Source organism: Tenrec ecaudatus, chromosome 10, assembly GCF_050624435.1.
Source record: "Tenrec ecaudatus isolate mTenEca1 chromosome 10, mTenEca1.hap1, whole genome shotgun sequence".
In the NCBI taxonomy this organism is placed as follows: domain Eukaryota; kingdom Metazoa; phylum Chordata; class Mammalia; order Afrosoricida; family Tenrecidae; genus Tenrec; species Tenrec ecaudatus.
This window is the reverse complement of record NC_134539.1, coordinates 143,119,847-143,146,534: the sequence shown is the minus strand read 5'-3', so window position 1 is coordinate 143,146,534 and position 26,688 is coordinate 143,119,847. Positions and strand designations below refer to the sequence as shown.

General features: G+C 41.3%; 1 protein-coding gene across 2 annotated transcripts in view; it reads right to left on the bottom strand.

Moving 5' to 3' along the window:
- Nucleotides 1–26,688, bottom strand: part of DDX42 (DEAD-box helicase 42) — a 40,171-nt gene that overhangs the window by 10,310 nt on the left and 3,173 nt on the right. For both annotated transcript variants that reach the window (XM_075562064.1, XM_075562065.1), the window contains exons 2-8: nucleotides 13,802–14,038; nucleotides 9,637–9,787; nucleotides 7,458–7,519; nucleotides 6,046–6,082; nucleotides 5,078–5,227; nucleotides 1,395–1,499; nucleotides 252–371 (exon numbers count right to left, since the gene is read on the bottom strand). In XM_075562064.1, the coding sequence (XP_075418179.1) occupies nucleotides 252–371; nucleotides 1,395–1,499; nucleotides 5,078–5,227; nucleotides 6,046–6,082; nucleotides 7,458–7,519; nucleotides 9,637–9,787; nucleotides 13,802–14,022 (846 nt within the window). In that variant the 5' untranslated portion in view covers nucleotides 14,023–14,038. The remainder of the gene's footprint in view (nucleotides 1–251; nucleotides 372–1,394; nucleotides 1,500–5,077; nucleotides 5,228–6,045; nucleotides 6,083–7,457; nucleotides 7,520–9,636; nucleotides 9,788–13,801; nucleotides 14,039–26,688) is intronic.

The following is a 26,688-nucleotide window of genomic DNA, read 5'->3' as shown; positions in this document are numbered from 1 at the left end:
TGAGCTCTTTCGTTAAAAACTGAAGACTAAGTCAGGGAGGAAGTATCTGGATATTGTTTATCACTGGCAATACAGTTCTGCACTATACCCCGTGTTGCTGTTTTGATTGTTTGCAAAACTCAAACTAGAGTCTTCAAAAAGGATGTGGAAATGACAAACGATGGAATTTGCTCAGCAAACTCTCTTTGAGGACGCCTTGTCGATACAGTCCTGACGAGCATTCTGTCTCGTTTCCCTTTCAGTGCACTCACCTGACACTGGATTGGAGTGGGCTGGGTGTACTCTGATTTCCGGATCTGGTGCATAAGTTGTTCATCGAACCCAAAATGCGCAAAACTACTTCCTGGTCTAGGAGGTGCAGCACCAGAGACCTACAGATAAAGACAACTTCCAGGAATGATTTGTCCTTCACCATTAATAGCATCTGAAGTTCAACAATGTTTACTTGCATCGTCTCTGGTTGTTAAACAAAGGCAGCAAGCTCTCTTCCACAAACACCTCTAACCAAAGGGCTAGCAATACGCTTGTGAGAGGCCCGACGCGGGCTCTCCTCTGCAGCACAGGAGCTTCCATGACTCCGAGGGGGACGTTCCCCTGAGCTCAGTGAGATCTGTCCACACCCACTGGCTACAGAGAGGCCCGGTCACTGCCAGACACTGTATGAACTGGCCATATGAAGAACGATGTATCTAACCGTCACTAGTGATGCCAACCTCAGTTCTTCTCTTGTGATGCCAAGAATGTACAATTAGGATTTCACAGAAAAGGATTGTTGTTTTTGGCAAGAAGGCTCTCAGAAAAGAGACAAGTAAAAACATAAATACATCTTTCAGAAAAGTTAAAATGCTAATAAGACAGGCCAGAAGGTTGTCCCCTACAAGAACAGATAGGTACCAGTATACTAGCTGGGTGAGCTTCAAGGTGACCCCACTGTCCTGAAATCAGAACTTGCTCGTTTCTTTCTTTGTTAATGTACTGTATGTAAGTTTCTTAAATTCTAAACTTTATGCCAAGTTCCTGCGTGATTCACGACTAGTAGTTGATTCCTCTTCACAATCCTTGTCTCTAACCCACACAGCCGTGCTCAGCACATGTACAGATTCTGGAAATACCAAACTTAGGGTCAAGATGACTTCTTTTTCCAAAATGTTAGCACAGAGAGTTAGCATACATATAGCATTCATATTTATGACATTAAAAAATCCTATCCTAAGACATTATCTGGAAGACAAAAGGAATAAAAACAAGACATATAACCCAAGGGACAGAATTATTATTCTAGCAAAATAGTTCAGAGACTATTAAAAAGAAATCAAGGTTATTTTAGTGTGGCTGAGCAATAACATAAAACTAATTAGCCTTGACATGACTATTTGGTTTAATGTTTGTCTTACCCGAAGATTGAGCTTATGTCGAAGATCGATTAACTGCTGTGGGGTGAGGTTGGTTATCTCTTCATGCTCATTGTAAAAATTTTTTTCAAATGGCGGGTAGTCAATCTGCAGGTCCAATTATTCAAAGTTAGTCTAGAATTCAAGAGTCAATTCTGTAAGTTTGATTTTAACATAAAATAACCTTTTACAAATACCACACAAGTAAAGTCAGAATCAGCTAGGGGGAACCAAAGAATTTTCTTATTCATGATATTCACCCCAAAAAGCACAGCCGGAACCTTTCCTCATTCCCTTTTCAACATTAATACCAATTTACATCCTACAGAGATCAGTACGGCCACCACAGTCTTGAAGGCCCTGACCCGAGTTCAGGGGTCTCTGTAATGTCGGCAGTCTCAGAGAGTACGGATTTCAACAAGTATCCCCCAAAGGACACGTGCTGGAGCAAGCTGCTCGCCAAGCTGCAGGCTTTTCAAACAGCTCAATTCCTCCCTTGGGAAACAGCTGCCTTTAGCAGTTCTAGTCTCTCAAATTGACAGTTCACATACAACCTTTCGAAATGTGCTGCCAAGATTCCTAAAGCCAAAAAGGAAAGAATGTCTGTCTGTTCCTCTTCCCAAAGCTCACTATACTGTGGACACGAGACACACATATCACCACATGGATTTGGAAAATTCTCTTGACATTAAAATTCTACAGTAAACGGATTCTTAGATCACAAAATCAACTCACTGGCAACTAACAACGCTATTAAAAATCATAATTCTGGAATACAATCTAAAATGCTTAAAAAGTTTTTTAATGCTTTTTGTATACTATTAACAAAAAGGAAAAAAAGTTCAGTGTCCCCTCTGGCATTGATAATAGGCCAAATTTTCTTCGTGTGTGCTGCAACATTATACTAAGCTCCAACAGACTCTCTAGTGCTCGTCTACCTGAATGAAAGCTCCATGAGATGGGTTTGTTTTGTTTTACTCAGTTGTGCCTAAATCAAATCAACGGAAAGGCTAGTCTAGGCTACAAGGCTTGTGAAAGGCACTTGAAAGGGGCAAAAAAAAGCTCAAGGAAGCGGTGGATGGGAAGAGCTGGGTGAGGGAGCTTGCTGTAGCTGCTCCAGGCTCCGCTTAGGCATCTCAGCCCTCTTCAAAGTAGGGAAGAGAACTCCTGGGAAATGGAGTAGGTGAGGTCAGTGAGGGCACAGGGCTTGGGGTATGGAGTGGACCTCAAGTCTGCTCTTCTCTCCACAGCGCTCTCAAGAGACTGGATGCAACTCAATATCCACAGCCTTGACCTAAAAGAAAATGAGCTCTGACAGAGTTCTGCAAGGCCTCCTCCTCCTTCCTCAGTTGATCCTGCAAGCAGTCAGTCAGGCAATGCACACATCCAGCCTGGTGGTTCAGCCCCAGTCACATTGTATCCAATGTCTAGCGCCAGTACTTGTATCTCGCCTGGACCTTTCCTTTTAGATCTGCTTCACTTATTTTATTCGTTTGCCACAGGCAAACCAGGGATTATGAATTATGTGACAGCTTCGGGCCAAAGGAGACATTGTAAAGCGTGCACATGAACCTATCAATAGTTGCATTAAAATTAAAACTGAAATTAAGAAATAGTAACAATTTAAAATAATAAATTCACTATGCTTTTAAAGTATTTTAATATAAAAATAACTGACTTAAAAATATTTGGTCAGAAGAGTGGCACTATCTTACATTTTGGCAAATCTCCTTTGTATAATGTTCAAATAAGTCACTACTGCATACAAATTGTTGTAAACTTTTAGTTGTTTTTGAAGTTGAGGAAGAAAATCTAGTCTCACAAAGATAAATCAGGGGGTACCCCCCCAAAATGGAATTATTTTTCAAGATATGTATTTAATATTTCTTGTTTTCAAAACAACCTTATCACCTTCAAAGTACTCTCCATCACACACACTTAATACATTCATCAAATCTGTTATTCCATTCTTAGAAACATTCTTCAAACTTATCCGACTAGATGGCAGACAGCACATCTCCCTCATTTTTTTTTCTTCACCTCTTCTACCTCGTTAAACTGCTGCCCTTTCATGTCCCTCTTCATTCAAGGGAACAAAAAGAAGTCACATGGAGTGAGGTCAGGTGAGTAAGGTGTGTGGGGCAAGAGAGGCATGCTGTTTTTTGCCAAAAACTGGTACACAGAGATGGCTGCGTGAGGAGGTACATTGACATGCTGGCAAAGCCAGTTCCCATCTACCACAAATCAGGCCTTTTATGTCATACACTGTCTTTTCAGAACCTCTAAATAGAAAGCTTGATTAATAGTTTGACCTCATGAAACTAACTCCAAATGCACTACCCCTCTCACATAAAAAAAATGAGCATCGTATTGATCTTGACTTCACTTGATGAGCCTTTTTTGGGCGAAATGGCTATAGCATCTTCCACTGGCTTGACTGATGTTTGTTTTTGAGGTCGTAAGAATAGTACCATGACTCATCAACAGTAATCACCTTGGAAAAAAACTCTTGGTTTGCTTGGGAGCGGTTCTTTCAAAGCCCGGCATGTTTCCAGTGGACAGCTCTTTTTGCTGGTCTGTCAGAACCTGAGGCACAAATTTCACAGCTGCCCATCTCATTCCCAAGTCTTCCATTAAAATTCAGTAACAAGAAAAAAAAATTCAGTAACCGAGCTCCTAGATGGTCCACATAACTTCCCCATTTCTTCGATGGCCCATCGTCAAAAGTGCATGGATTTTGCCCACATTTTTGTCCTTTCAGGAAGTTGACAAATGCAACATTTCACGTTTTTTTGAAATGAGAAAACAACTCAGACTTGAGTTTTCCCATAACGCTGTCATTGTAAACTGTGTTCAACATCACAGTGGTTTCTGAGGCATTTTTCCCGATCAGGGATAGAGGTTGTGAAAAGATTTGTGGCAGATGTGGGTCTGGTTTTGCCCTCACGATAATGCACTACTCAAGTAGCCATATCAGTGCACCAGTTTTTGGCAAAAAAACAACAACAACAATAAAAAAAAACAAGCCTCACTTGCCCCACGCATCTTACCTTGCTCTGTGTGACTCCAAGAATGAAGAGGGACATGAAAGAACAGCGAGTTGATAACACAAAAGGCGAAGGAAAAAATAAGGGAGGAGGTGCTGTCAGCTGTCCAAAGAGATGTGTTTGAAAACTGTTTTGAAGACTGGAATCACAGCTTTGACAAATGTGTTAAACATAATGGAGAGTACTTTTAAGGTGACAAGGCTGTTTTGTAAAAAAAATTAAATAGTGCTTGGGGTGGAACTCTGTTTTTTTGTGGGGCTACCACTCATACATCAAATGGATGTTCGCGGAATGGTTATTTTACTCGTGTCTGATTCTGTAACATCATACAATGGTCATTTGGAAAATGTTGGTACATTGAGAAATGCAGATATTTCAAATAGTGACACATTTTATGATCTTTTTTTTAAAGCCAATACATTTGTTAACACCACTATGAATTTCCCCGGAAAGACCTTTTAAACACTGAAAGATGGGACGCTGTTCTCAACCACTTTGTAGACATGCCAAGGACGCAGAGAAACACTCTTCACAACATGGGTATGAATTGTGAGCTCAAGGATATCGAGAAAGCCTAAGTAGCAGAACTGAAGAGTGTATCTGCTTAAAACAAGACTCAAAATCAGCAAGAAACCATACCTCTGAATGATCAATGGGAGGAAGAGGATCGATGATTTTTTTAGAAGGTGCAATCGGATTTCCATCACTATCATACTCCAGATTGTCTTCCTCCTCCTCCTGAACCACACCAGCAGTTGGGTTTTCTGCCATGTATCGAAAATAAGCTTCCTGCAGGAAAGCACAAGAGCATAATCACATCTGGGTACAACCAAAACCACTTCTGTTCCTGTAATAAATATACATGGCACACCAGATGACAGCACAATTTAAATACCTACCAAGGCAGGCAAAACTGTAACTAGCAAATAACTTTCTCTTTACAAAATAGTACTACTCAGAGGGACAATGCTCTGAATGAGTCGACTAGCATTACAAAGACACGTGACTTACTTAATGGACAACTGCTTGGGGAGGGGGTTCTCCTACCCTGCCAGGGCAGGCGACACGTCCTGTGGCTTTCACCAACCCAGGTTTGAAAGGTGACACTAACCAAGAAGGTCACAAACCTGGAAAGGCTGCTTCATACCATCTCATAAATGAACAGGAGGGGATGATGATACAGGACAGTGACTAAATTAAAGTTCCATCTTGAAATACAAGAAAAGCAAGTAGAACTCTTAGAAAGACGTACAGGGGCTGATGTAGCTGGAAGCCTCAGTAGCTCCCACACTACTCTACTTCTTGATTTTTTCACCATAAACACTAATTTTTGATCTAAGGAAGGGGGAGGGAGAGTCAAGCTGACTATAAACTCCTATTTGTTTCTACCTGTCATAGTTGATTAAAAGTTCCATCTTCAACATGAAGGAAAACTAAGTGAATCTATTACGAATTGGTCACACATGAAGAACAGGAGTAAGTCAAATGACATTCATTCCCTGCTGAGTGTCAGGACAGTCATCACAGTGAAGGCAAGCTCTAGTTTGTCCCCAGTATAGACTTTGTGGGGTGAAAATAAAAGATAGAAAGACTGCATAGGAACTCACTTGGTCATCTTCCTCTTCAATGTCATCTCGAATACCCCTGGAAAAACAAGCGGAGAAACAAACTTCCCTGCAAATGTTCCACAGACCCAGCTCCATACTTACAGATTAGTGTGGAATTCCATTCACCTCAGGAAGGAACTCTCAACACTACCAATAACAAAGCAGCAACACACACACTGTAAACTATCGGCCCATCAACTGGGGGCTTCAAAGAGTTCACGGGCAAATCCTATGACCTTTTATTTCCATTTTCTGTGAATTTCTTGGAGCCCCCCGGAGTATGGTGGTTTCCCTCTATAAGTGTCAGTTCACATTCCTTTTGGATGGAATAAGAGAGTACCTCTAGAAATATTAGATTACTAACAAGGGCACAAACCCCAAGAACTCATGGAGACAGCTACCAGAGAACCCTTGCCAACCCCATGCAACTAACACAACGCAGTTTACAAAATACAATCCTCCGATCCTTTGTGAATTCTAAGTGCATACATCTGGTATAAGAGGGCGGAACATCAGTGTTCTTAATGCTCCCTAGAATTTCTAGCTTTCAGCCAAAATCTGTTACTTTAGTGATGGGGAAAAAAACTACTTAAGTTCATTTTTGAGTCTGGGCCTAAAACTGAGCCATTCACATGGAAAAAAGGACCAAAACCACCTGTTGCCTCCCACAAGAGCTTGAGGAAGTATGGTTGTGTAATTCTCACAACAATCCTTTTCTTTCTAGACTGACTCGCTGCCTACCACAGAATATTGGCTATTTCCAAGGCAACCCATAAGCAGCATGGCCAGCATCGGGCAACTGGAGGAGGATGCAACACACAGTAAGCACTGATAGGGTCTGAGCACGGACTGCCAACAGAGGGGGATAAAGCCCCACCATGCAGCAAAAAGAGTGTGTTCAGTTAGGGGGATAAGGAAAATTCCTTTCCCAGAAAATACTGCAGGTTCTGACTATGACTGCTATAGCATGATGCCACTCTTTATTAAATGTAACGATGTTTTATTACTAATGATGCACATAGTGTTTTATGTATCAGTATTCTCATAATCCATCATACACAGGTATAGACGCTATTTTCTGTTAATATAGGACGAATCTAAGAACATGGAACCCTAACTGAAGTTAAAGTGCTCACTTAAACTCCACTGTCCTTACTCTCTTATGTTTATGGAACAACTGTTTACAGTCGTATGCCCAAGTACTAGTCTACGAAGCAGATTTTAATTATTACATATGCAAAGACTTTTGGCCATCGCTACCTACATAAATATTATTCAAAATTGAGGGAAAAGTTCAAGTAAATCCATTTGTGTGCTAAAATTGGTTTTTCCTATAAACTTTGGGGGCATAAGCTTTGCAATATTTTAGCAATTTGCATACAATCTTTGTGAAGAAAAAGAAAACAACTTACTTTACGTTTTTTCTTTCCTTGTCCTTGTCTTCAAGCCTCTTCATGTCCCTAGCTGCCTGATCCTAATGAAAAAAGACCATATGCAATTATATCAACTAAAAAGATATTTTAAAAAGAGATTGAAATAAGAACCATTATTAGTTGTAGCTAGAATGTAAAAGTTCCCAGAATGTATAGTGATATTTTGACAATTATTTTTTCAATGAGAAATACTAACATATTTGAAAAGCTTACATGTTTAACAAACATTTAATTGTTGCAATTTGTCTGATCCACTCTCCTTAATGTTATCATTTAGAGCTGCAAAGTACCTTTAAGACTTTCCAATAGTCTGACCTTTGAAAAGTACTCTCCTAATTTTAAAAAGACTAGCTCACTTAAATTATAAAGTAAATATATATTAAAATGTCCAGCCCAAACAGGAAGACACCTATCTGGAAATCTTTCTTCCTCTCTTCTGTCAAGGAGACACAGATGCTGGTTGAGTAGGTAAGGAACTGGCAGAATTTTGTCTTGTGAGCAATGAAGTGTAAGGGGAGTAAAGGAGCGAACAATGAGATACCTGTGGGGTCTAATGACTCTGTGGCTAGATACACTTCAGTGGGAGCAATAGGGAGAACACCGAGACCAGTCAAGAGCTAGTCAGGGTATAAAGCAGGGCAGCTAAATACTGCAAAGATTGACAGAACTTGGCAAGTGATTAGACAAAGGGCAGCCTCATGGACTTAAAAAAAGGCTGCACCTTCTGAAATTACTAACCAAGAAAAGTTAGATTTGCGTCCCAACACTACCACATGGTACCAATGTTATATGCAGCAAGCGATTTGAATTATTTAAGAATTTATTTTCTATCAGTTAATATAAACCACCAGCCACTCCTCAGGAGACAGATGCTTTCTAATCCTGAAAAGGGTTAGTCTCAGAAACCCAGAGCAGTAGTATGCACTCTGTCTAATAGAATCACTGTGACCAGAGCTTTCTGCCTGCTTTCTATGGTGATCCTTAGGAACTACATGAAATAAGTCATCAACATGTGTTATCTGCTAAAAAGAAAACAAGGAAGGGGTAAGTAAAAAGAAGTAGCCAAAGTCTTACAAGCTGAGATGTTGGAACTATTAACAGAAATAAGTAAAAAAAGAAAGACCCAGTTGAGGAAGAAAGATGCTAAGTTGGGTCTAAGGCATCAGTGGAACACACTCATGAAACAGAAACAATCTACTTTTGGAAGAGCAAAAATTAAAGACATGAATCTGTAATTTTTCACACATAAGTTTTATAGAGGAGGTCATTAAAGAATGGATAGACTCCTGAGAAAGAAACAGTACAGAGACCTTTCAAAAAACTCATGGGGGGAAAATGGAGCTAAGAATGGAAGAAACACAGTGATCTACATATAAACCCGTCCCTGGGGGATGGACAACAGAAAAATGGGTGAAGGGAGACATTGGTCAGAGTAAGGCATGAAAAAATAATAATAATTATGTTCACGAGGGAGGGAGGGAAAAAATGAGGCACTGATACCAAGGGCTCACGTAGAAAGAAAATGTTTTGAAAATGATGACGGCAACAAATGCACAAAGTGCTTGACAAAATGGATGGATGTACGGATTGTGATAAGAGCTTTATAAGCCCCCAATAAAATGATTTAATAATAAATGAGTCTTGATTTTTTTTTTAACTGGAAGAAAAAAAAAATCACAAAAATGACTTAAGACAGCCAGAAGACTATATCATGACTTATTCAGGTGGAACAATGATAAACCAGTAAGTTTTTAAGAGCTATCTTAGACAGATATGTACAGAAATACTGATTAGTGAAATGGTAAGTCTGGGATTTGCTTCAAAATAATCCAAAACAGAACCAGGCATGAAGGGGGTCAGATAACACAGACTGACCATGATCAAGTTCAATGATGGATCTCTTTCATATTTGAAATGTTCCAGATTAAATAATAAATACAACTTAAGAAGAAAAGGAGTACAGTTCACATTTCAGGCTGCCAATCATCTCTGGAAATACTGCTAGGCAAGTGGAAGTATATTTGAGAAACAACAGTAGAGGAACATTCTCAAATAAAATGACTAGAAGACAAATTCAGAGGTAGGAGTGAAATACTAAGTTAACTTGAATTTTAATTGCTGAATACTTTCAAGAAACTTCTAAAGAGCTGCCACTTGCCTCCACTTCAGCCATGAAAGCCTCCAAAGGGTCATCATCACTGTCGGAATCTTCAGGCTTGGAATGGAACTGCTGGCGGGTGGGAGAGTTTTCAGCAGGAATGTAAGGCAACTCAACGTTGCTAGAGTCTTCTTCCTCATCTTCAAAATATCTGAAAGTGAAATGCAGACAGGAGAAGTGAACATTTGATTTCTGGTCAGTGAATCTTTCATCGAACAGAAATGTTTACTATAATGTTACCATTTTAAGATCTAACCTTCACACATCAAATTAAGAGACCTCTGAGAAATTGGTTAGAGACTTAATTATCTTCAGTATAGAAGCACAATTCTAATACTGCACTACCAGAAAGCAACCACGAAAGATTCTTGTCCATTTTGATATCTTGTTTTCAAATCATATACCCAATTCTATTAGAAGGGATGAATTGTCAATAAAAATTATACTATTTCAGCATATATAAATAGTTATGCATTTGTAGAAAAACCAAGGCTTTGTGTAAAATATTAAAAACCTAGTTTGCTCTTGATTATCCATAGAAAATTTTACAGTACACCTAGGTTCATTGTGTCATTATTTGCAATCACAAAAGATTAAAATAACCTGAGTTGTCATCAACAGATCACTGGATTAACAAACTGATACATGACACTCATGACACGGATGAACCTGGAGGACATTTGCTGTGAAATAAGTCCATCTCAAGAGGGCAAATATTGCATGAGACATTACAAAAAGTCAAGAAAAGGTTTACACATGGAAACATTCTTTGGTGGTTACCGGGTACAGAGAGAAATGGGAGGGAACGATCACTAAACAGTAGACACATGCTAACTTTGGTGAAGGGAAAGACGGCACATATGGGAGAAGTCAGCAAAACACAACACAGCAAATGAAAACACTGAAAGCTAAGCAAGAATGAAAGGCAGAAAACGAGGTTACTATCACATATACAATCCTGCCACAGTAATAACTAAAAAGGTAGAAGTGGACACCTATGTAAAGATGGAAGCTGAACAAGGGTGGGAGAGCACACAGGAGTATACCCATGTACATGTATAGGATTGGCAACGAACATTCCTACACATACATTTGTACATGCTGCAAACATACCTATGTATATAGTAATGTGCACACACGTGGTACGCGGTGACAAAAACCTCTTTGTCAAAACCAAGTAATTCCCTCTTTGATAGGAACCCTGGTGGTGTAGTGGTTAGGACTAGGGCAGCGATCCCCATGGTTGGCAGTTCGAAACTACCAGCAGCTCCACAAGAGAAAGATGGGGTTTTCATCTCCCCTAAACAATTTTAATCTTGGAAATCCAATGGGTCACTATGGGTCAGTACTAACTTGATGGCAGTGAGTTTTGTTTTTCGACAAAGATCCTGAGCTTCAAGGATCGGGCCCATAGACAAAATATACTTCCATAAAAACAATGTTCTACATCCTACACTGGTGAATAGCAATGAGGGTCTTAAAAGAACACTTTGTTCTAATCACCCGGCACTCTGAGACACTCACCTTCCGACATGATTACTGAAAACAAACAGGTGCATAAGCAAATGCTATGAAGAAAGCTGATGGTGCCTGGCTATCAAAAGAGACAGCATCTGGAGTCTGAGGGTCTTAAAAGAACACTTTGTTCTAATCACCCGGCACTCTGAGACACTCACCTTCCGACATGATTACTGAAAACAAACAGGTGCATAAGCAAATGCTATGAAGAAAGCTGATGGTGCCTGGCTATCAAAAGAGACAGCATCTGGAGTCTACAAAGCATACGGAAGAAGCACACCAGCCTGTGTGATCATGATGTGTCGATGAGATCAGGTATCAGGCATCAAAAACCCAGTGCAAAAAATCATAATGTGAATGAGGGAGGGAGTGTGGAGTGGGGGCCCAAAGCCAATCTGTAAGCAACTGGACATCCCTTTAGAGAGGGTCATGGGGAGAAGCACAGGGTGCAGTGTAGCACTGATGAAACATACAGCTTTCCTCTGGTTCTTTAATGCTCCCTCCCCCCAACTATCGTGACCCTAATTCTACCTTACAAATCTGGCTAGACCAGAGGATGTACATGGGTAGAGATATAAGCTGGAAACACAGGGAGTACAGGACAGATGAACTCCTCAGGACCAATATTGAGAGTAGCCATACCAGGAGGGGAAGGGGAAGGTGGGGGAGAAAGGGGGAACTATCCTGTGGCCCGCGGGCTGTAGCTTGAGGACGCCTGCTCTAGAAGAACACGCTTCTCAGCTCAATTATACAAGACGAAAGAGGCAGGATTTACCCCAAAAGCGAAGTGAAGCAGCTAAAAAGGGGCAGGAAAATTGGACAAATGCAAACAGGGAACTAAGAAATGGAAATGAGGAGTTGGCATTATGGGACAACAACCAATGTCACAGACTAAGATGTGCATGAATTGTTAAATTAAAAACTGATTGCTCTACAAACTTTCACCTACACAGCTTTTTACAAAAATCTCATTTCCTAAATTCTGAGCTGTTTTCTAAAGACTTACAGAAAATATCTAGAATTAAAAGTTTAAATGCTCAATACAAAAGTGTCATTCCTGACACTTACGAATTCAGAAAAAGCAATTTCAAAGTCTGGAAATGGGTCATTTACTTTCTAACCAACAGCCTAGATAGAAAAGGATGTTTATAAAGCTTGTTGTACATTGAAATCAAGTGCTGCTTGGACCTTACACTAAAAACTCAGTACAACAGCAATACAATGAATAGCTATTAGACTAAATAGCAACTGAAGCTTAACAATGCTGCTGGGGCTTGTTTGGAGGTTCTAGCAGGGGAGCGCAGCTACTCGTACACCCTTGACCGAAAGACGGTCTTCTATCAGGGAAGGTTGTCCTCTTCAACCGAGCGCGCAGCTTCGGGAGGGGCGCACATGGAGCGGTGAGGGAGACAGGAGACACCCGCCTAGCCAGCCAGATCAGCCGAATCAACCCTGGCAATCAATGGGGTGATAGATATCACAGCCAGATTGCTCTCACACCCATAGGGTGGCAGGGTAGCAATGATGAAACATACAACTTTCCTCTAGTTCTTAAAATGTTCTGCCCCACTCTCATGATCCCAATTCTCCCTTACAAATCTGACTAGACCAGAAAGATGACATTGGTACAGATAGGAACTGGAAACAGAGGGAATCCAGGACAGACGATCTCTTCAGGACCAGTGGGGAGAGTGGCGATACCAGAGAGTGGAGGGAAGGTGGGGTAGAAAAGGGGGAACTGATTACAAGGATCTACATATAACCTCCTCCCTTGGAGTCGGACAACAGAAAAGTGAGTGAAGGGAGGGAGATGTCGGACAGTGTAAGACATGACAAAATAGTAATAATTTATAAATTATCAAGGGTTCGTGAGGGAGGGGGTAGCAGGGAGGGAGAGGAAAAATGAGGAGCTTATACCAAGGGCTTCAGTGGAGGGCAAATGTTTTGAGAAGGATGAGGACAACGAATGTACAAATGTGCTTGACACAATGGATGGATATATGGATTGTGATGAGTATGAGCCCCCCAATAAAATGATTAAAAATAAATAAATGTTTTCTGAAAGCTGTGGGTAAATCTGAAAAATTCCTACTTGTTATAACCCACTCCCATAGAGTCCACTGACTCACTAGGACCCACTATGCTTCCGAGGCTGGGAATCTTTAAGGAAGCAGGAGCACTAAGAGCAGTTGGTGGCTCTGAACCACTCATCTTGGTCAGCAACCCAGTGCTTCCTTGACATCACCAGCAGGGCTCCTTAGCACTCTACGGCACTGCAACTGAACAGCGTCAGGGGCTTAGGTTCTGAGGCAAACTGTATTTTACCAGTTCTGGCAACTGCATGTTTATAAAACAATTGCTATGGTGTTAATAAAAGATTGCAATCCCGAAAACCAAAATCCACATGAATAAGCCATATTTAAATTCTGATGGTCTCAAATCCTTTTAGGAATAAGTTATAAACAAACACCCAACTATTATATTCCCTGAAAATACAAGTGAAAGAGATCAATGATTTCCTTACTAGGAACAAAACATTTCAATGAGCTAAGTCTATTAAAGAAATCATATTACTCAAAAACTCTGGCTGCTTCGCTGCAGGTTTGGTCAGCGGAATGACTAGTCCAAAGCACAGGAAGCAACTTACGCATTTTCTTCATCAAAGTTGGCCCGCTTCGATCCGATTTTGTAGAAAGACGGGAGCTGTGGCAGAGTAGACTTCCCAAATCCTGACGTAGAGCCAGTGGCCCCAAAGGCACTGTGGGACTGCTGAGGGAGTTTGGGCTCCTCCTTCTTCCCAGCACTAATGGCAAAACCGCCAAAGCCAAAGCCCCTCTTCGTGCCCGGACCACCTTTATTCCAGTTCATGGTGCCGATGGCTGACCTGGAAGGATAAATGTGCATTAACATCAATTTAAGTGTATGAGTAAACAGCCCACCAATTCTCATCTCTCTTTTGACCTCTATCTATAATCTGCTATGCTAAAATTTTATCTTGGAATCAAAGCTGTAACTTGCAGTCAAGACGCACTATACTCATTTAACCTCAAATAAATGATCTTTTCAAAATCATTGAGAATTGTATTCGCTTGTGAGATTTCAATTTCAATAGAAATGCAGCATTTGACTGCTAATTAGCATCTTATTACATACCACAACAAATAGTTACTGGGAATCTAATGTACTGTTTATACTCCTGTATAAGCCGAGTTTCCCAGCACATTTTTAATGCATTTTTGTGGTAAAATTAGGTGTCTCGGCTGATATTCAGGTCGGCTTATACTCGAGTATATAAAGTACTAATGCAGTGGATCTCACCTGCCTAATGCCGCCACCCTTTCATACTGTTCCTCATGTGGTGACCCCCCAATCATAAAATTATTTTCGTTGCTACTTCATCACTCATTTTGCTACTGTTATGAATCAAGCAACCCCTATGAAAGGGTCGTTCGACCTCCTCAAAGGGGTTGCGACCCACAGGTTGAGAACCGCTGTATTGTTAGCCATTGTGTTAGGTAAAATGGCAAGATGGAAAAACCTAACCTCTTGTTTTTCATTCTCATGGTATTTATACAAAAACAGGTACCACCACTCCCCAATTTTTTTCTTTTCATGCTGCAAGAGAAATAGAGGTGCTATCAGACTGTCCCCAAACTGATATATCTGGAAGAATCAAAAAATCAACACTTGAAAGAGCAGCTCTTTGTAGAAAGTTCACATACATGTATCTCCAAAGAATATGTGAGGCCTTCAGCTACACTAACTGCACTAGAACACTGTCCAAGAAAACAAAGAATGATCATGAATTTTTATACTGAGCCATGTTTTCATACACATTTGAAAGTTAGATAATGAAAAAAGATTAAAGAACTGATCATTTCAAATGGTAGTGTTGGCAAATACTTGAACAAATTGTGAACTGGCAAACGAACAAATAAGACCCCAGAAGTTATATGGTGCCCAGCTACCAAAAGATGTATAGCGTCTGGGGTCTTAAAAGCTTGACAGTAAACAAGCGGCCATCTAGCTGAGAAGCAACAAAGCCCACAAGGAAGCACACCAGCCTGTATGATCATGAGGTGTCGAAGGGATCAGGGATCAGGCATCAAAGAACAAAAAATCAAATCATTGTGACTGAGGGGGAGTGAGTGCAGACTGGGGACCTAAGACCCATCTGTAGGCAACTGGACATCCCCTTACAGACTGGTCGCAGGGAGGAGACAAGCTAGACAGGTCAGGGTTGCAGTGTAGCAATGATGAAACATACAACGTTCCTCTAGTTCCTAAATGCTTCCCCCCACCTCCCCAACTATCATGATCTCAATGCCACCTTACAAATCCGGCTAAACCAGAGGATATACACTGGTATAAGTAAGACGTGGAATCCAGGACAGATAAACCCCTCAGGACCAATATTGAGAGTAGTGATACCAGGAGAGTAAGGGGAAGGTGGGGGAGAAAGGGGGAACTAATCACAAGGAGCTACGTATAACCCCCTCCCTGGGGGACAAACAACAGAAAAGTAGATGAAGAGAGACGTCGTAAGACATGACAAAATAATAATTATTTATAAATTGTCAAGAGTTCTTGAGGGAGGGGGGACAGGGAGGGAGGGGAAAATGAGGAGCTGATACCAACGGCTCAAGTAGAAAGAAAATGTTTTGAGAATGATGATGGCAACAAATGTACAAATGTGGTTGACACAATAGATGGAAGGATGGATTGTGATAAGTTGTACGAGCTCCCAATAAAATGATTTAACAACCACCAGAACCCGAGGCGCAAATTTCGCCGTCACCCTTTTCATTCCCAACTCTTCCGTTAAAATTCACTGAACAGATCTCCAAGATAATCCAGAAAACGTCCTCATCTCTTCAGTGGAGCATTGTCAGTCTTCAAGCACAAGTGCACAAATTTTGCCGACATTTTCATCCATGAGACAAGTTGATGGACATCCAGAACGAGGTTTGTCATCAATCAACATTTACCTTTTTTGAAACAACTCAGAACAAATTTTTCCATAGCGCTGTCCTTGTAACCTTTGTTCAACATCACAACAATTTCTACGGCATTTTTCCAGAGCATGAAACAAAATTTCACAGCTGCACACTCTTCTCTTAAATCAGCCATCACACAAAAAATGAGGTTTTGAGTAAAGCTGCTTTTATGAAAAAAAATCACTATGACCACAGAGAACCTTCCCAGGCAATGCCACTGGGTGCACTAAACTCAGAGCAAGTTGCTTGATGCTCACCTGGTGGGAGGGGAGCATACTATGAAAGCTCAGCCCAGCAGAGCTTTTTTCTTGTTTGTATTGGAGACTCCCTAGTAAAGGACCAACAAAAATAAGGAAATCTTCAGTGACAACCACTGACACTGCAGCTCACGATGGGACTCAAACTACCATGAAGATGGCACAGGACGAGGCAAGGTTTTATTCTATTAGGTCCCTGTGACGCGATGGCAACCAACCCCACCACCGAGAGATGTTCCCTGAAATACCCAGTTAGCTTAAGGAGAGATGTCAATAGCTGATCTATAGGACCAGTTTACAAATACCTTAGTCTTGGTGTGAAGGTACTGTATTTTAATGATAGTTGCCTAACGTTTATACAGAAACTAAACTCAGAAAGCAAAACAGCACAACATTTTAAAATTTGTGTTTTCTACTTGGAATTCTCTCCCTCAGATACATAATTTTATTGCTGTTTTTTCTTTGCAAATGTACATAGATAAAATTTAAAAAGAAACCACACAGTACATTGTTTCAGTGAGCCAATTTCTTCACCTAGTGATTATTTTGTGCTCATCTTCCATTGTCAGTAAATATATTTTGTTAAGAAACATGTCATTTCATCTTTATCTCCATGCAAATCTTTAATTATTGTCTTAGAGTAAAAATTTAAATGTGGAAGGTGAACAAGTGGCCATCTAGCTCAGAAGCAACAAAGCCCACACGGAAGAAGCACACGAGCCTGTGCGCTCACAAGGTGCCACAGGGACCAGGTATAAGGCATCATGCAAAAAATATATATATATATATATATATTATATATATAATAGTGAATGAAGGGGGAAGTGCAGAGTGGAGGCCCAAAGCCCATTTGTCGGCCACTTGAGATCCCCTTACAGAGGGGTTTAGGAGAGGAGATGGATCAGTCAGGGTGCGATGTAGTACTGATGAAGAATACAGCTTTCCCCCAGATCCTGGATGCTTCCTCCCCGCAACTACCATGAACTGAATTCTACCTTGCAGGACTGGATAGGGCAGAGGTTGTACACTGGTACATATGGGAGCTGGAGGCACAGGGAATCCAGGGTGGATGATACCTTCGGGACCAGGGGTGTGAGGGGCGATGCTGGGAGAGTGGAGGGTGAGTGGGTTGGAAAGGGGGAACTGATTACAAGGATCTACATGTGACCTCCTCCCTGGGAGATGGACGGCAGAGAAGGGGGGGAAGGGAGACTCTAGATAAGGCAAGATATGACAAAATAACAATCTATAAATTGTCAAGGGCTCATGAGGGAGGGGGGAACGAGGAGGGAGGGGGAAAAAAGAGGACCTGATACAAAGGGCTTAAGTGGAGAGCAAATGCTTTGAAAATGATTAGGGCAAAGAATGTACGGATGTGCTTTATACAATTGATGAATGTATATGTATGGATTGTGATAAGAGTTGTAAGAGCCCCTGATGTAAAAAAAAAAAAAACACCAAAAAAAATTTTAATGTGATTGCGTAGTCAAAAGAAAATGGAAATAATTACATTTTAAACATCTAATCATTGCTTGTTGTTAGGTACCTTCCAGTTGGTTTTAACCAGAAGTGATCATTATGTATGACAGAATCAAACACTGCCCAATCCCATACTCTCTTCACAATTGTTGTTATATTTGAGCCTATTGTTATAGCCAATGTCAATCCATCTCATCGATGGTCCTTCCTCTTTACTGCAAACCTTCTATTTTACCAAGCATGATGTCCTTCTCCAGATTGGTCCCTCCTGATGACATGTCCAAAGCATGTGAGATGAAATCTCATCATCTTCACTACTAAGGAGAATTCAGGCTATAGCTCTTAAAAGACAGATTTGTTCATTCTTCTGGCTAAACCCAAATGCACGGCTATCGAGTTAGTGCTGACTCAGAATAACGCTTTACGACAGACTGTAACTGCTCCATAAGGAAGCCAACTACTTAATCTTTCACACAGCGGCTTACACATTTTGATTAGCAGCCAAATGCTTAAACCATGGCACTACCAGGGCTCCTGTGCTACTGCCAGTCCAAGAATATCCTTCACCATGATCCTAAGTCAAACACATCAATTCTTCCTGTCTTCCGTAGTCAGTGTCTACCTTTGGTTTTCAGCACTTTATAAAGAGGGTTTTTTTTTGGCTGAGTTTGCATAATCTGAACTTTAATGAACTAGTCTAAACAAAGACTGATGCCGGCCAATTTCTTGAATAGTAGTGGAAAGATCAAAGTTGAATGCCACTGAGAGAACCAATTATTTGCCCCACTCCAAAATGATGGCTTGAGTCATTTTGGCTGTTTTTGCGCTTATTTCTGTAAATATCATCTCTCCTAGATAAACAGTATTACAACCACATAAAAATAATCTCCAATGACAACTATAATAACAAAAGGGTGGGAGCACTGCTGTCGAGTCATTTCTGACTTGGAGACCGAGCGATACCGCCTACAGTCACCAAGGTTGTAAACCTTACACACACAAACAGACTGCGTAGCTTTCTCTTGGGGAGCAGCTGGTGGGTTGAAACCACTAAACTTCTAGTTAGCAGCCCAAAGTGTCACCAGGAGTCCTTGGAAATGACAATGGCGTATTAAAGCCCAGGTAACGACTGGCTCTGAATCAGGAATAAAGATGTGAAATATTGCAGTTAGGAAATGTACATGTTTTCTTAAGGCTATATACGATTTATATGACAAGAAACATTTTAAAGTTTTTTTTCCAAAATACTTATCAATAAAACAAATGGAGATAAATCTCCACCAATAACAACAGTAAGTTTTGGCACATTTTTACAATTAAGTAACTTAAATACGGCTTGCCCTCTTGCAGTATGCTCTGGTTACCTCAAGAAATGAATTATTTTTCTATACAGCAATTAAATACATTTTTAAATAATAAAGGTTATTAAAAATGTACGCCTGAACAAGTGTGCAAAACTGATTCTGGGTGTGCAAATGATCCATAGTCACACAAGGTTTGGTTTGAAGTTTTGATGAAGCTCGTTCTGATTTGATTCCGTCCTGTAAGTACCTCTCCTGTTGCAGTTTTTTCGTGTTGAATTCCAAGGATTTTTGAGAGAATTATCAGTCTTTCCAGGAAGTAGTTTAGCTATTTCTGCCCAACAATTTCCCAACTGCTTACATGTGCACCTCTCCTGTCCAGGAAGATTTCTGACCACAGGATTCAGACATTATGCCTGCCATCTTTCTCTACACTACTTGCAGATTCTCCTTTTTAAATGCTTCGTAACTAAAGACCATCTTATTGGTCCCTATTTCTGAACAAATTCATAACCAGCCGATCTTTAGTCCAGGGACCCTTTATCGATTCTGGATTTAAAAGGTTTTGCCATTGATGCTGGCACTGAAAATCGGAATGATTTTTAAGTTGTGGAGAAGGAATCCAATCATCAGGTCCATGCTGTTCAACTAACTTTTTAACTGATCACTTTCATCTCTTGACTCCATTTCAGAGTTTCTTCAGTCCTTTTTGCTGTTGTATATCACGATCAGCTTACTGAAGGTCATCATTCTCACTGGACAACCTCTTTGCCAGCCTTCAAGTACTGCATAGGTGCGGGCAGGCGGGGGTGGAGTGGGGGGTTGGGAACGACGCAGTTCAGCCCCCTCTAACTTTAAACCAATGCTCCTCCTCATTGACCCTCCCACTAACTTTTCTCCCATTCTGCCAGGGATACAGCAAGAAATGCCTGTTCCTGCAAGACAGCCAGAAAGGGGGTGGGGGGTGAGGATGCGGGGGGAGCCCCACAGGGGCAGATCCTGACTCGCAGCCCTGCTCCTAACCTCTCAGGGACATGCTTTTAACCTCTGGCGCCTATGCCTTGCAGCCTCCTCACTGTAGTCCCAGCAGGGGCTCTGCAGTAGGCAATGACCCTCTCCCTCCTCGTTCCACATGGACACTGGGTTTTATCTGTACCCTAAAACCTTTTATTTTATTTTTGGGGAGCAGATGTGCCGGATGTAATAATTTTATTTCTTGACTACTGCCTTCCCTGGAGACCTGGCGGTACAGTGGTGATACAGTGGTTATGTGTTGGGCTGCTCACGATAAGGTCAGCAGTTCAAAATCACCAGTGCCTCCAAAGGAGATGGTCTTTCTACTCCTGTAAAGAGTTACAGTCTTGGAGACTCACAGGGACAGTTCTACCCTGTCCTGCAGGGTCGCTATAAATTGGCAAGACTTGACAGCAGTGAGTGCCTGGGTCCCTTCAACAGTGTCATCTTGTTCCTGGCATAAATCTGTTTTTGGAACTCTTGTTCCCACGGGTTTCAAACCCCATACTAAACATTTCCATTATAAATGGTAAACTACAGCCCAAGGAAGGAAATCACATAACTGCTGTTATCATTTTGATAAATTACTTCCTAACTACCGGTACCTGCATTTATCACAGCTTTATGTAAGTGGACCATACCACCTTGAGGACTAAGGTGCATCTGACCCAAGCCATGTCCAGAAGCACAGGCAAGCCCAGGCAACTAGCCTGGACTGCAGCACCACACATACACCAAACAAAACTCCACTCTGCTGGTCATCCCAATGCCACCAGTAGACTCCAACTCTTGCAACCCCAGCAGGACAGAGCCAAGAATGCCGCATCTTTCTCCCACGGAGCAGCAGTGGGGAGTTTCAAACTGCTGACTCTTCAGTTATTAAGGCTTTTTAGCCCATTGCACAGAGCAGGACTCCTCTGCTGACCAAAAGGAATCGTAATTTTACATGAAAAGTCGACCTTTAGATCGGTGCTTTTGAAACGCTGAGAGTAGGCAGCACTGGCATCAAGGTCAGTGACTGTGAGCTGACCCCAGGGAAGCAGGGATTTAAACATATACTGGTACACACTCACTGCAGCACCATTCACAACAGCCACAGCAATGACCACCCAATCAATAGTCCATCAACAGACACGACACAACAAAGTACTCTTTAGTTACAGAGTTCTAAGCTGTACTACGCCTGGGTAAACCTTGAAAACCTGCCGAGTGACATGTCAGACACCAAAGGACAGCTACTAGATAATTTCACCTAGGTGGACTAGTGAGACTCGGCAACTGCAGAGACAAGAACAGTGAGTGCAGAGTTGTTGCTTATGGGTTACTCAGGTTCGGTTTGGGGAAGTTTTGTAAGTAGATTCAAGCTGATGATGACAGCAGAACATGAAGGGTTGTCATACATGTCACTGGACTGTTACCTTATAGCTGTTAAAAGGGCAGCTTTTTGTTATTTATAGTTGACCACAACATACTTCTGAGAGAGAAGTCTCAGAACCAGAAGGCAGCCAGGCACCAGCTCCAGGAAGCAGTAGGGGCAGAAGGCTCCTTGCAGGGCTGAGGCAGGACAGTGAAGAGGCGGTAGAGGGTGAAGAAGTTCAGAGGAGGCATTACCAGAGGAGTTATGCTTTTAAGGGGATATTTTAGATATGTTCACATGCTGAAGGGGAAAAGCCAACAGAAAAGCTGAAGATGGCAGGGGACAGGAAACTCACAGGAATGAGGTCCTAGAAGTGACTCAAGAGAGATAAGATCAAAACCTTTAACAAGAAAATAATTTGTCCTCATGAGCCGATGACCGGAGGAAAGGATTGAGTTTGGATACAAACCACCATCCAGTGTTATGCAGTAGCTGGTGGGTTGCTATAATGCTGGACACTATACCACTAGTCTTTCAAACACTAGCAGAGTCACCAAGGTAGAGAGATTTACGTAGTTTCCAGATCAAGACAGACTAAAAAGAAAAGCCTGGGTATCTACTACCAAAAATAATCCAAATAAAATCCTAGGGATCATAACATCCTATCATCCGACACAATGACTGCCAATAGTGGACTCAACCATACCAATGACTGTGAACTTGGTACGGGACTGGACAATGACTCTTATTCTACATGAAGTCACTCTAAGTCAGAGCAAATCAATGAAACAACCAGTAAAAAACCAAACCCAAACTCACTGCCATCAACTTGGTTCCAACTCATAGCAACACTACACTGAATTTCCAAAGCTATAAATCTTTATGGAGCCTCATTCTTCTCCCAAGGAGCAGCTGGGGGATTTGAACTGCCAACTTTGCACCCAATATTTACCCAAACAGCAATTCCGGGGCTCCCTGACAATATATATAAATTATTCCTACTAAAAAACCAAAGAGCTCAAAATACAGAGAAATAAATCAAACATTTGGGTTTTTTTAATTCAGCTTTTGACATAAACAGGCAGTGTGATATGGGGCAACCAACAGCTACTTGCTGGCTTTCAGACACAGCAAGATGGAGAATGAACACATGCAGCACATTTCCTGCACTCCTCAGAGACTGGGACCAACTAAAAAGGGACCAAGAACATCTTTAGGGCCCCCAACTCTTCCACTGGTGGCTCTAGAACACACTGCCATACCCCCCTTTTGCCTCTTGCAAGGTCAAATAATTGACCTCTATAACTCTCACTGGTTGGCACAAATAGTTAATGCACATGGCTGGTAACTGAAAGGCTGGAGGTTCTAGTTCACCCAGAGGCACTTCAGAAGAAAGGCCTGGTGATCTACTTCCCCAAAAATTGGCCCATGAAAACTCTACAGAGCACAGTTCTACTCTACCACACATATGGGGTCGCCATAAGCCAGCTTTGACTTGATGGCAACTGGCTTGGTTGGACTACTAGACATTAGCTCATATAGGTAGTAATTAAATGAGTCAATCAATGTCATGTATTAGGTTCTTTAAAATCATCCTAGTTGTGAAAAGCACGGTCTTCCATAACTCCACACCTTGTTATCTAGTGCCATCAGCCTTCCTAATTAAATCTATGCTAGATCCTTAATGCACTATTAATGTCTTACTCTCTTAAGAGCTTTCTCTGCTATTAATAGTCATGTATGACTATTTACCCTTGACAATCACCATTATTAGACAATTACAGTTGACATAACAAAAGATAGCCAATGTAATTACTACTTGGTTTTATGAATTCTAAAAAAGAAAAGAAAAAATAAATAAATAAAAAAGAAAAGAAAAACAACTAGCTCTCTGCTTATTATTGTTAGGTGCCATCTAGTCGTTTCCGACTCATAGCAACCCTCTGTCCAACACAGTGGAACACTGCCCAGTACTGCGCCATCCTCACAACTGGCTCCTATCAACCTGTCAACCCAGCTCATTGGGGGCCTTCCTCTTTTTTTGATGCCCCTCTACTTCACCAAGCATGATGTTCTCCAGAGGCTGGTCTCTACTGATAACACATCCAAAGTACTCTCTGCTCAGACTGATAAAATTAATTTACGTTCTCTAAGCAAATATTGCTGGGACAAAGAGACTTATACCAGTTGATAATCAAGTCAAAACCTAATGAGCATATTAAAAAATTACCTATATTCTTGTTATTTTAATCTGCTGAAAACTCCTTTTCAACCTTTCTCTCAGATTTTAACAATACGCCTAGGACACCCTTCCCATCAAGCTAGCAAACTCAAAGAGCTTCAGAAACTTTTCTGCCTCCATAAATACTTCTGAAATCTACAACACCAAACCCACTGCTACAGAGTGAATTCTGCCTCCCAGCGACCATAAAGAACAGAGTAAACCACCCTCAAAGGTTTCCAAGATTCTAAAGATAAATGCATCTAATCTTTATGGAAGCAGATGCCACAGCCTTCTCATGGGGGTGGCCAGAGGGTTTGAACCACTGAACTTCTGGCTTAGCAGATGAGTACTTTTTAACCATGGTACCACCAGGGCTCCTCTCAAATTGATAAAAGTGGTAAAAAACAAAAAACCACCCATTCATTTCAGTGCATAAGGAGGAAATTATATTCACAGACTTCATTAAAAGTAACACTAAAAATTAAAGTCTAAGAATCCCATTTGCATATGTATTTTAGGGTTTTTATTATTTCAATTGACAAGGGAACTATGTTACTGACTTGGCCTTAGTCCTTACTCTGGAATACAAGCATTCTAGGATACTGTTCTTTCTCCCTTTCTTTAAAAATAATGTTTTGTTTGAAAAAAATGAGCTGTCAATAGAAGCACAAGCCAAACGTCAATAGTAATCATTTGCATTAATGAGAACAAACCACGTGGGGTCTTGTTACTTTAAAGCAACTAATAACCACTTCTTCGATGCTCAGGGAGAAAGATAAAGTTTTTTGTTCCCATAACGAGTTACGGTCTCAGAAACCCAAAGGGGCAGTTCTACTGTCCTATAAGGTCCCAAGTCAGAACTGGCTCCATAACAGCTTTGGCTTTTCAGGCGCTCTCAGTCACTAGGTAGAGCAAAAGATTCACATATCTATTGCCTCAGGAGAAGGTTGGCAGTTGAATCAAGAAAGACCTGGAAGATCGACTTCTGAAATATCAGCCACAGAAAACCCTAGGGAGAATTCTACTCCGATACACACGGGGACAGTGAGTCAGAACCAACTCAGTTGCCAATGGCTTGTTTTCAATTATGTAACCAGTACCACTGAGGCTACTCTAGCCGTTCTCCCTCCATCTCACTTCTCTTTCACCCCCATCTTCACCACTAAAATAATTTCCTAATAAGTCTCTCTGGTGTCCTCCAGTCAACACATCACTCACTCCTGGAGTGGCCACTAGTTCTGAATGTACTGAGTGCTTATTCTAGGTGCTGAAGAACTCACCCTCACGGACAAACAGAAAAGGCAATGCAAAACAAAACAAAAACCGTCTATGAATCAGATACCTATTTTCAGGGAGTAAAACTGCGGTGAAATAAGGCAGAGCAGGAGGTAAGCTGTTACAGACACATGGTGACTGAGGCCTCTATAGAGACGGATGCATAACACTGGACAGTGACCCCCTCCTGCAGCGGCCCTGTCTATCCCAGACGTCAGCAAACTTGAGATATAAGAGCCAATGCTACTCCTCACAACAAATGAAAAAACTATTCAAGAGCCATAAATATATTATTATAATATATATATTATTCCTTGTCTGAATAATATTCGTTTACAAATTTATAAATCAAACTATGGTAGTTTTATTTTCATTTTCAAGTTTACTTCAGAGTCCACCGACCCCTAGTAGAGTCAAGGGGAAATGTATCCAGAGGTCTACAACCAGCAAATACTTCTTCATGTTTGCGCCACGGCCCTATAAAGCATAAAACAGCGAATGGTGAGTCAGAGACATAGTCAAGTAGGAAAGTAAATGTCAACCTCCTTGGGCCATGTAACTAGGACTGTCTTATCCAAAGAGAAGATGGGCCTTCTGATGCTCATCAAGAACCCTCTTCTTCCAGATCTTGGCCCCAAATCTTCACACATACTTCTGATCCAGTCAAGAGCTCTCCATATTTCCTATGTGAGGTCGCTATGAGATCCTTCACTATGGCAACAACTACTTTTCCATTCATACCTCAGGATCTCCTCACACACCTTATCTTCCAAGGAAACCTCTTGTCATGGATTTCTTTCTCACATTTCTCACTGTATCTACCTGCGCTAGAGTTCTATCTTTCCTTCAAAGGTCACCTCAAATCCCAACTCCTAGAACTGTGAGCAGGCATGGTTCTGACCCACAGGCATCTCCCTTCTTGGAACAGTTAGTTTTAAGTATCAACTTGGCTAGGCTATGGAGCTCAGGAGTTTGGCTAAACATTAGTTTAGACACTGCTGCAAAGTAGGAAATGTGATTAAATCAGAAAAACCTCTGCAAAGGGAGTACTGGGGGCCCAGTGGAGCCCTCATGGAGCTTTGGTTACTCCATGGGCTGCTAACTGCAAGGTCAGCAGTTCCAACCACCAGCCACTCCATGGGAGAAAGACAGGGCTTTCTATTCCTGTAAAGAGTTACAGTCTTGGAAAACCACAGGGGCAGATGGTAAGTCAGAATCAACTTGAATTTAAGTTGCTGGTGGCATAGTGGGTTATGTATGCACTTAGCTAACTGTTAAGGTCAGTGATTCAAACCAACCGGCTGCTATCATATAGACTTAAATGTAGCGTTTCCAAAGTTGGAAGTCTTTATGGGAGCTGACAGTGGGTTTGAACCATTGACCTTACAGATACTTACCCATCAGTACCACTTACCAGCCTGTTACAACCACATGAGTCTATTCCTTACTCTCCATATACATCCTGGTTCTGCTTCTGTGGAAAATCGAAGATATTCCCCAAACTTGTCCTTTTCCAACCTTAAAAACCCTGTACATGGAGTCACCATGAGTTACTCGATGACAACTAGTTTACTGGCTTTCATATTCCATCTTGCCAACTCAACATGTTTCATGAGTAAAGAAATGGCTT